We start from the raw sequence: 12034 nt of genomic DNA on the forward strand, positions 1-12034 counted from the left end.
TATTGGCCTGTGTTTTATTTTCTTTCAAAAGTTCGGTTTCTTTTTGGACAGAGGGTGTAGTGTGCTAACATGAAAGAGTGATTTAAGATAATAGTGCCTAAGAATTTATACAGACATTGCATTTCACACTCAATTTCACACTCAAAGTTACACTCAAACTAAAAATTAGACAATATTGTCTCACAACAAACAAATTATCTTCTTGCAGCACTCGATAATGACCGATGTTTATCCAAATGATAATTTTATGGCTGATTTTAATTATGGCAGTATAGATCGGAATGAAGGAATAGTATTTGGGAATAAGGAAAATAATTTCTGTAGTTCTTGAGTGATAACTCTCTCAGGCAACACATAAAGGTGTGCATGCTAGGATCGAGAGTTTTAGATCTGATCATTTCATCAGTGGATGTAATAGTCAGTGCATTTCACAATTTCCTCCAGTTGGTGAGAGTGATCATGAAGTGATCACCTGAGTTGATATGCAGACTTTTTTGAGGAAAGGATATATGTGGAATTATATGGCTAGTGATTATGACAAGTTTAGGAGACTGCTTGGAGCTATAGCATGGAACAAGGAGTTGAGTAGTAAGGACATAAATGCTTCTTTGGAACTGACAAACAAATACATAACAGCATCAATGCTTGAATGTATTCTGAAGGCCAGTAATGGCTGAATAAGGTAGGTATGAAATGGATGAATGTGGAGCTTAAACATGAAATCTGGAAAAAGAAGATACTTTGGAGGAAGTACAAGATGAATAATGGTAATAATCAATTACAATAATAGTATAAGGAACAAGCCAGGAGAGTGATTCAGTTAGTAAGGAAAACAAAAGTGCAGTATTGGCAAATCAGATAAAGAAAAACCCTAGGGAGCTTTTTAGATATGTGGCAAGTATTATAGAAGGAAGAATGATCATGGTAAGATGATGTTAATGAATGAAAGTGGTAGAATGGTAACTGTTGCAGAAGACGTTATTGAAGTATTCAGAGATCAATTTATAAGGGTATTTCATCCTGATCAGGGTGAAATCATGAGCAGTAGGATAATAAGGCGATAGGATTTGATGACACATCACTTTGCATCTTACGGGACCTACCTTCCAGGGGAATTGACAGCAGCATTGGCATGCCTTTTTTATGAGTCTTGCAACACCACAGGTTCCAAGGGAGTGGAAGGAGGGTAAAATTGTTCCACTGCATAAAGGTGGTGATAAGGCTGTAGCTTCAAATTATAGGCCAATCTGTATATCTAGAGTTGTGGTGAAGGCACTGGAGAGATTGGTGAGAAGTAGAATACAGAAATGGGTTGATAACAGCAGTATTCTCTGTGGCTGACATCATGGGTTTGTTATAATAACAGCAGTATTCTCTGTGGTTGACATCATGTTTTACTAACTTACTTATGTACTATATTAAGGTGACAAATACCTTGGTCAGGGGAGATGCATATACAGTGGTATACTTGGTTCTTGCAAAAGCTTTTGATAAACTGTCACACGATAAATAAATTGAAACTGATGGGATTGGATAAAAGACTTTTGAGTTGGATGAGTGATTGGCTGCCAGATTGGTATCAGAAAGTTGTATATGGATGCAGTATCCTGAAAGAGGAAGGTCACTTGTGGTGTACATCAGTTTTGAGACTGTTGTTGTTCAATTTGTATGTTTGATATTTGTATGGGTTTAACTAGTGATATGCAGCTGTTCGCAGATGATGCAAAATTTGCGAGAGCAATGTAGAGTCAAGCAAATGTTATGGCCTTACAGGAGGATTTGAACAGATTGCATGAATGGGCAGATGAGTGGAATATACAATTCAATGTTGTAAAGTGTAAGGCTTTGAAATTTGATAAGCAGTGATGGAATGCAAATTATACACTTGGTGGAGAAACTTTAAAGGAAGTAGAGGAGATGAGAGATCTATTAGTGATGGTGGACAAAGACCTGAAATTCAGGGGCCACATTGCATAAGTTGTGAAGACATGCAGAAATAGAGAGGCGATGATGCCAATGTATAAGGCTTTGATCAGGCCTCATATGGATTATTGTGCTAATAGGAGATCTTCAGTTTCTTTGGCTATTGCAGTAATGCGTTCACCTCCTTTTACAAAGGTAATATTTACTATATCTGTAACTCCATAGGCTAAATCCAACATGTCCAATTCTTCTACTGTTGCCTTTTCTGGCAATCGATCAAAATCTTCCTTTTTAAATATTAAATGGCATGTTGTGCATGACAAAGTTCCTTCACATGCTCCAAAGCCATCAATATCGACATTATTGTTAATTACAACATCAAGCCAACTATCTCCTTCTTTGGCTATTGCAGTAATGCGTTCACCTCCTTTTACAAAGGTAATATTTACTATATCTGTAACTCCATAGGCTAAATCCAACATGTCCAATTCTTCTACTGTTGCCTTTTCTGGCAATCGATCAAAATCTTCCTTTTTAAATATTAAATGGCATGTTGGTCATGTTGGTCATGCACAACATGCCATTTTCATGGTCATGTTGGTCATGCACAACATGCCATTTAATATTTAAAAAGGAAGATTTTGATCGATTGCCAGAAAAGGCAACAGTAGAAGAATTGGACATGTTGGATTTAGCCTATGGAGTTACAGATATAGTAAATATTACCTTTGTAAAAGGAGGTGAACGCATTACTGCAATAGCCAAAGAAGGAGATACTTGGCTTGATGTTGTAATTAACAATAATGTCGATATTGATGGCTTTGGAGCATGTGAAGGAACTTTGTCATGCACAACATGCCATTTAATATTTAAAAAGGAAGATTTTGATCGATTGCCAGAAAAGGCAACAGTAGAAGAATTGGACATGTTGGATTTAGCCTATGGAGATCTTCAGTTGTTTGCTGATGATGCAAAAATAGGCAGGGCAATTATAGATACTACTAGCATGATTTTAATAGGCTTGAAGTGTTGGCAAATGACAATGCTATAAATTCAATGTTATCAAGTGTCAAGTTATACACTTTGGTATGATGTGTTATCAAACAGCATATTATATTGGCGGGATTATGCTTGGAGTAGCCGATGATTCTAGAGATTTTGGAGTCATGGTAGATAGAAAGTTGAAGTTTAAGGGTCATATAACAAAAATTGCAAATACAACTCAGAGGATAATTGCGATGTTGAAACAAACATTGACATGCAAGGATATAGAAGTTATTTGACTCTCTGTAAAGTCATGATATGATTACACATTGACTACTTGTGTGCAGATTTGTCCACCTGGGTTCCAAAGGGATAAGGAAGCTGTGGAAAGCTGTAAAGAAGAGTTTCAAAGTTGATATCAGGATTATGGAATGTAGATTATGAGGATTGATTGAGAGTTTGTAGATTACAGACACTAGTAGACAGAAGAAAGAGGGGGGGGGGATGATATGAAAGAGGTCCAGAAACTTTTGAGAGGATGTTATAAGATATTGGTTGGGAAAAATGTTTCATTATAAGGAAGGTGGAAAGAGGACAAGGAGGTATTCATGGAAATTAAGTCTGTAAGCAGTTAAGAAAGGGATAAGATCTAGTTTTTCAATCATAGAACTGTGAAAACAGTTTGCTTGTTGAAGTAGGGTAGCATTTCCCAAACTATGTTCTGCAGAACATCAGTGTTCCATGAAAAATTATCAAAATTAATATGAGCCTGGAATGGTTTTAAATGCTGCGACAAGTTCAAACATGTTTGAAAATCAGGTGCTTCTCATTTTGCTTGTGGATTGTGCTATTAAAGCCAGTGTGTGCTGGCCTTGACTCATCCGCCCGCAGTTGTCAACACCTCGTGTGATCGCAAGCAAGGTCAATGCAATGCACTGTGGCCCAGCATACCTATAGTGTGCACTGTTGCATTTTTTGATGCGATACAGCCTGCTGCAGCAATAGTGTGCACTTAGCTTTACATTAAATATGAGACTGATGATACTTAACTCTAACCAAGGTGTTCTGTTAAAATTTCAGGATTTGTGAAGTGTTCCATTGTAGGAAAAGTTTGAGAAATGCTGAAGTAGGGAATGTATCTAGTGTGAATGAGTTTAAGAAAAGATATGATAGCTGTTGTGGGTGATTTATGGCTTCCCTCGATGAGTCTTTGACTCCCTGGAGGTCTAATAATAATAATAATAATAATAATAATGTTATCTGTTTTTTTTAGATTATGCATATTGATGAAATAAAAGCCAATGTGGCAATTCTTGATGAATTATCACAAGGACTCTCAGATGCGAGAAAAGAGTCAATGGTAAGTCATATCATTTCAGTTAAGTGAAGCTTTATAGAGATTATATATATATATATATATATCTTAATTTTTTTACACATAGGCCATATGCCTCAAAACCATTTCTTATGATAATAATAACAGCAATGGCAACCCATTCCACGCTCTAAGCAAAAAAAATCTTGTCCTCACACCTACCTGTCCACAGTCACCTCCCAATCCCTGGCTTCATAAATTTGTTGCAGTCTATTTCCATAAAATGTAAATAAACCAGGATTGCCATCTCTTCATCTCAAAGTGTCTGCCACATTATTGTTTGCCCATACTGCCAGTGTATTTAAATCCTACTGTGTGACCTCTGTATAATCTTCATTAACTATCACAATGCGTAGTTGTGCATCATCGGCAAACAACTGAATATTTTTCTTTAAATCATTTCCTGTATCATCGATATACAAATTAAATTTGTCAGTCTGGATGGCCAAGTGGTCAGCATATGTAACTTTGGTTTGAGAGAGGATAGGGGGTGCTTAAGGGTCAAAGCTGTATAACTGAGAGGAGACCTCCACATAGCCTTTAAAGGAATGTGGAGAACTGACCAGGGCTTCTGACCTAATGTCCAATCCTCACCTTCTCGTGGTGCACCCTGTTAGGTATGTGTTTGGATACTGAATGAACGAGAATGGGCTGGCAATTTGGGATTTAGCTGACCAAATTGTATTCTTATTGGTTAAACCAAAATAACTTAACTATGGTACAACATGACAAAATTTCATGCCAGCTGGAGGCGTCGCCCGGTTAAACAAGGCCCCCCGTTATTTTCGCCAAGGAACCAGGGCGAACAGCGAAAAGTCAGCTACTGGAACAAATCTGAAAACAAACCCCAACTCAACATCACCAGAGTTAAAAATCGGTACTATCAACGTAAGAAGCCCGAATGGCAAAGAAATGGAGTTAGCTGAGGAATTAGATAAGTACCAGATCGACATAATAGGGGTGATTGAAACAAAAAAGACCAAAACTGGTGAGATCTTTCTGAGCAATAAATACAAAATGTTATATTCAGGCAATGACAATCAAGGAAAAGAAGGAGTAGCCATAGTATTCAACACAAAATACGAGGCTAATCTTCTTGAATGGCACTCAGTCTCAAGTAGAGTAATGTGGGCAAATATGAGAATGGGGAACTGGACAATGAGACTTATTTGTGCCTATGATCCCATAGAAGGTTCTACTAAGGTAGAAGTGGAGGAATTTTTTGAGGCTTTAGAAAAAGCAACTGACACAATGAAAAAGGAAAAGTTGGTACTTGTTGGGGATCTAAATAGCAGAGTAGGAAATGATTGTGAGACATACAAAAATATTTTGGGAAAATTTGGAGAAAAGAGCAAAGCTAATAATAATGGCAAATATCTGTTGGATTTCTGCTCAGGACATGGACTGGTTATTACTAACATCATGTTACAACATAAAAATGTGCACAAATTCACATGGAGAGAAGAGGCAAGGAATAAGAAGAGTCTCATTGACTATGTTATTGTTGATAGTGATGTTTTCTCCCTGGTGCAGAACACCAGAGTGTACAGAGGATTTGAAATTGGAAGTGATCACTATTTAGTCTTGAGCAGGATAAACTTGAATTTCATATGGAAAAGAATGACATGTAAGAAAGTTTTAAAGCGAATAAAAGTTGAGCAGCTCTCAGATGTGAACTGTAGACTAAAATACACAAAGATTATTGAAGAAAAAATGAAAGAGTTTGAGAACAGGAATCAAACCTTGGAGATTCAGTGGCAAACTCTGAAGAAAACATTGATTGATTCAGCCAGAGAGGCATGTGGTGAGGTTGTCTGCAAGGATAAAAAAAATCAGAACTACCTGGTGGATACAGGAAGTTAAAGAGGCAGTGAAGGAAAAGAAGAAAGCATATCAAAAGTTCTTGTCAAATAAGTCAGCTTGTGCTCTTAGAGAATACAGAGACAAATGCAAGAATGCTAAACACTGTGTAAAACTAGCTAAACAAAAGTCATGGGAGGACTTTGGCAAGAATATAGAAAATAAATATCAAGAAGGTGGCAAAATATTCTGGAGGTTGTTGAAGAAGCTTAGGAATGGAGGAAAGAGTGCTGTAAAAGGAGTTAGAGACGATAAAGGTGACATGAAAACTGGAGAAAAAGATATCCTTGAAGTATGGAGTAATTACTTTGAAAAACTGCTAAATGAAACAAGCAGTGATGATAGCACAGTGGTAAAAAAACACTGACTAGGCATGCAGTCAGGAATACATATCCATACTTGAAGTAGAAAAAGCCATCAAAAGCTTGAAATGTGGAAAGGCAGCAGGAGTAGATGATATTCGACCAAAAATGCTGAAGTATGGTGGTATAAAAGTCTTACAGTGGCTGCACTGCATAGTTCAGAAAGCCTAGACAGAGGGATGAATTCCCGATGATTGGAGTAGAGCTCTTATAGTACCAATATATAAATAAGAGTCTTACAGTGGCTGCACTGCATAGTTCAGAAAGCCTGGACAGAGTGATGAATTCCCGTTGATTGGAGTAGAGCTCTCATAGTACCAATATATAAAAAGGGAAATAAAACTGAATGTGAGAATTACAGAGGTTTCCCTACTGATTGTTCCTGGCAAGATCTAAGCAAGTATACTTGAGAAATGGTTGAGAAGAATTGTGGAAGAAAAGCTTGGTGAAGAACAAGCTGGATTCATTCCGAATAGAGACTGTTAGGATCAGATCTTCACTTTGCGACAAATAGTTGAGAAAGCATGCGAATATAACAAAGATCTGTATTTAAGTTTTGTCGATTTGGAAAAGGCATATGACAAGGTGCCAAGAGAGAAGCTATTCAATACGCTGCAGTTATATGGTGTCAATGGGGCATTATATCAAGCAATACTTAGTCTTTATTTGATTTGTAAGTCAGCAGTTAGAATTGAAGGAAGTACAGGAAGATGGTTTAATATTAAATCTGGTGTGAGACAAGGATGTACATTATCCCCTCTGTTATTCATTATCTATATGGATCACATTATGAAGGAAAGTGGTATTAAACATGATATCAAAATTGGAGATGTTAATGTCAGCTCTTTGCTTTATGCAGATGATGTTATACTTCTAAATAATTCCGCTACAAGTCTGCAAGATTCTCTGACTAAATTGAATAGCTGTTGTAATAGATATGGTATGAAGGTCAGCAATAAAAAGACAAAGACAATGAAAATAGGCAGAATCATTGAAAATGTCAACTGTGTTGTGAATGGAGAACCTGTGGAACAAGTGAAACATTTCAGCTACTTAAGCACGATTTTTACTGAAGATGGTAAATTAAATATAGAAATAGACAACAGAATCAGCGAAGCTGGTATGGTGGGAAGTCAATTGAATAAATTCATATGGAATAAGAGAGAAATTAGTCAGAACACTAAATTAGCTGTATACAAGACAGTGTTCAAACTAGTTTTAACTTATGGATCTGAGAGCTGGGTCAGAAATAAAACACTTGACCAAAGACTAGCGACCGCAGATATGAGAGTCCTGAGAAAGATTAGAGGCATGAACTGATGGAATCAGTGGCAATATCATATTAAAAATAAGGATATTAGGAAAGAACTTGACATTGTTAGCATCCAGGAATGCGTTAGCAGAGCTAATCTCAGGTGGTATGGTCATTTAAACAGAATGGGCGAGGAAAGATTAGCAAAACAAGTGTTCTCTGCCAGGTTGGCAGCAAAACGACCCAGAGGAAGACCAAGATATAGGTGGATAGATGTGGTACAAAGTGCCTTAGACGATAGAAATATAAGATCTGATAATGTTGGAGTGTTGACAAGTAACAGACTGATTTGGAGGAAAATTGTAGATAGGAAGTTAGTAATGATGTAATTTTTTTTCATGTAGTACTATCATATTCTGTACACCCCTTGAGGGTATATGGCAGGAATTTGATGATGATGATAATATGGTTAGCATATATTCCCCCCCCCCCCCCTCAAAACAAATGACTGCAGATTTGAATCCTTCCACAGGCTTTGATTTGTGTTTATCATGGATGGGAGATTCTCTGGGGGTGAGACTATCATTACCGCCACTCTTATTGGAGGCCTGGAGTGACTTGAAAAACTTTTGTGTTTGATCTCTATAGCAGGATTTTCAGATTGCATCAGATATAAAAATACAAAAAATATGTATATGAAATTAATAAAAATAGAAAGAAAAAACAATCTTTAACCACACCTACAGTACTAATATGTTATAGGTTTACAAGTTTTGTAGGTGGGAGTCTCATAACAAAATATCAGTGGCCGAAGTACAGAGCCCTGCAGCATGCCAAGTCACCTCTCCTTTCTCAGATTCAATTTCCCCATTTTAAGAAGTTGAAGTTCTAGAGTCGCTGCACATTCATGTAGTTCCCTAGCATTCTTCGGTGAAGATTCATAAGTCACATAAAGTTTGTGCATGAAATTCTTAAAGCGATTCACTCCTGCCACATTGTTCACTGTGTCACTAACAGACAATTCAAGGCGATGGCTAGCACAATGCAAGAAAATAACGCTAGGAAACTTCTCTTGCATTAGCCTCCTTACACTATTATGCACACCAAATAACACAGCTGCACCATCACAAGTTACAGACAATAAATACTCCTTTAAGCAATCTTCAGATAATCCTAAACACTCAAGATGACTAATTAAAGCGTTTAGAATTCCTTTAGCAGTTACATCTGATAATTCGATCAAATCTAGGAAAAGACTCACAGGAGCCAAAAGTTCAGGAAGAACTACACGAACAATAACAATCAATGTTGTTGTGTTACTCACAGTTGTCGAGTCATCAAAAGTAACGATATTTTGTTCTTGGAGTTCACTATATTGTGTATTAATGTTTTTCTCATTTCATTTGCAATGTGGCTCACAATGTTAATGCAAGTATTTGCAGAATGAAGAATATAGCCCATGTATAGGCCATTAAGTTCCTGTAAATTTATTTCGTCTTCAAAGTTGTTAAATGATTGATTTCTCCTCGCAACTTTGTAAGCGGTTCAAAACACTTTTCCTGTCGTCTTTATTATGAGACGAAGTATTTAGGAAAACTTTCTCTAATGTTTCGATTTTTGCTTCACATTTTTTTTTTTTTTTGCACGCTTTGTGCACTGTACTCTCCTTATGATCCTAAATCTTTTTTCTTAATGACATTAACTGTTGTTTGCGAGATTCTCCAAAATGACTGATTTTACCATTTGTTCACTCTGCTGAAAGTTTCGTTCCCATATGTTTATTGACGGCAAGACTTCCAACATCACAACACACTTTACAGCCCAAAATTTTATCTTTGACATAAAGCCACTCATTTCTCTCGCAGAAGTCATTTTTCTGCAAAAGTGTCTAACATTCGGGTCAATCATTATCAGAATCTGCTTCCTTTTGACCACATGGATCTTTGGCCTTGGTTTCGTGATCCTCATAGAGTGCATTTTTGGTGCTAGTTTTCTGTTTTATAGGATCACAAGTCGATTCAACAATTTCTGCTTCTTCAGCCTTCCTTTTTTAACTCATTGCCATAAAGTAACTACTTATTTTACTCATTTTGAACAATGATTGCACTGATTTAACTTAGATTAATTCAAAACTCAAGTGAACATCTGCCTGTTGCAGAGTGAATATAGAACTGATAAACTGATATTGGAAGCAATCAGAAGTGAACACAACTTCCTGTTTCCAGTTGCATACCAATGTATGAAACAGGAAAGCAGGGTACCAACTTATGAGTAATCAAAACTGAAAATTCAATTCGTGAACATCCACTGGAATATTTATAATACATTTTGCTGTTAATAAATCGCAAATTTTTAAAAACTTAAGAAAAAAGGTGCTGGTACTGCATACTGTTGCATACCACCAGAAAAAAAGCACTGTCTATTACTATTTTAGTTCTTACTGGATCTTGTCCTTTAAAGGCCATAGTTTTTGATTTTTCTGTTGATATTATCATACCATAATCTTTGGCTATCTCATTTAGATCTAAAATAGCTTTAGATAACAGAAATAAAAAAAAAAAAAAAAAAAAAAAAAGACATGTCACACCAGTATAAATGAACCAGTGTTTCTCTCATTCCCATTCTCATCATGGAAAATACCTAAGAATAGCGATCAAAACTTTACCACCTTTGCTGCGAGTTGCCCGGTATTGTACTACGTACTAGGATCGCTATTCTTAGGTATACATTTCCTAGGAAATGTGTTTTTACATTATGGAAAATGCCTAAGAATAGCGATCAGAACTTTCCCACCTTTGCTGCGAGTTGCCCGGTATTGTACTACGTACTAGGATCACTTGCATTTAGCTCATGCTAGTAATCGCCGATACTTTTATAGTTTACTATATTCGGCACGAAACTCTCTGATTCCAATCTTTGAGTTTCTTATTCGGTTTTAAAACAATGTGGGATTTAATATCCCCTTAATTTAATTAGTTTTATTCTTGTTAAAATGCTCCAACCACTGTTCAGAGATTTTCATGCGAGTGTGTTTTTGATCTGCTGTGAGCAAGCACGGCACTCATCTACGCAAAGCTTTTTCATATGCAATTCTTCATGCAAAATATATTCTGCACATTCTTCTGAAATGCCTATAGTGTCAGCAATTTCACACACTTCGACTCGCCGGTCATCCAATACCATATTGTGCACTTGATCAATGATTTCTGGTGTTGTCACACTTTTTGGACATCCTTCACATATACGGCCATGTTTAAACTCGGCAGCCCATTTCTTAATTGTCGAAAATGAAGGAGAAAAGTGCTAATAAACTTTTATGAACTTTGAATGAATTTCTTTTGGCATTAAACCTTCTTTTACAAAGAATTTTATAACTGCACGATACTCAAGTTTATCCATTTTAAGGGATACAGACAACACTTTTGCTTCAGACAGCTTTATAAAACAAATAATTAATAAAATGACTTGCAATTTCACGTGGATGCTTATAACAGATGTGCCAACTTAGAAAAAAAAATCTTGCTATTAGTGTTGCCATCTATGGTCGAGGCCGAGAACTTTTCAGACCACCCTCGTATGTATGCATGTAAATCACACACACACACACACACACACACACACACACACACACACACACACACACACACACACACACACACACACACACACACACACACACACAGGTTGTAGAATGTATAATTCACTGGTTCCATGTGATGACGAGTTAAACAAGAAGAAAGCTGTTGGTATATTTTTGAAGAGCTGGAGGTTGTAAGTTGTTAGTGAACGCTTGTGAGGAAACTTGTTCCTTAAATTAGAGGTAGTTGGAATGAAAGATAACAGGGAGAAGTGTTTAGTGCATTCAAAGTTGGACCAAACGAGAATGTTGGGCTGCTGCTACTGTTGCTATTTGTGTTTTAAGATGCTTAATAGAGAGCAGAAGAATGATGGATGTCAGTTCAGTAGAGCAGCACCTATGGAAGTATTGTCTAGAAGAGACATAAAGCTGAAATTGCACATTTCTTTGAAACAGTAGTTGGAGTGAGTCGATGAGAAAAAGAGTGAGAGAGAGAGGGATCAATAATCATCCAGACTCTCCTCTTTTGTGTAGCTTCAAGTAATATTAGGAAGGCTCTTAGGGTGCCGTCCTAAAGATGAGAACAGCATTCTAAGAACAGTATTCTACTATTTGAGATTTGCAAGTTAATAGCTGTATCTTGAGCAGAAAATGATGCCAAGCTTTTTTGGAGTCTGCAGGAGGAATTGATGTGATATGTT

General features: G+C 36.7%; 1 protein-coding gene across 1 annotated transcript in view; it reads left to right on the plus strand.

Moving 5' to 3' along the window:
- The window catches only part of LOC150108079 (dynein axonemal heavy chain 3-like), a 1881116-nt gene that overhangs the window by 129280 nt on the left and 1739802 nt on the right, over window positions 1-12034 (plus strand). The window contains exons 6-8 of the mRNA XM_090415945.1: window positions 2149-2361; window positions 2558-2908; window positions 4181-4267. Coding sequence (XP_090272071.1) covers window positions 2149-2361; window positions 2558-2908; window positions 4181-4267 — 651 coding nt within the window. The remainder of the gene's footprint in view (window positions 1-2148; window positions 2362-2557; window positions 2909-4180; window positions 4268-12034) is intronic.

The sequence above is a fragment of the Typopeltis vanoorti genome, chromosome 3 (genome assembly GCF_054136105.1).
Source record: "Typopeltis vanoorti isolate ZY-2024b chromosome 3, IOZ_Tvanoo_1.0, whole genome shotgun sequence".
In the NCBI taxonomy this organism is placed as follows: Eukaryota; Metazoa; Arthropoda; class Arachnida; order Uropygi; family Thelyphonidae; genus Typopeltis; species Typopeltis vanoorti.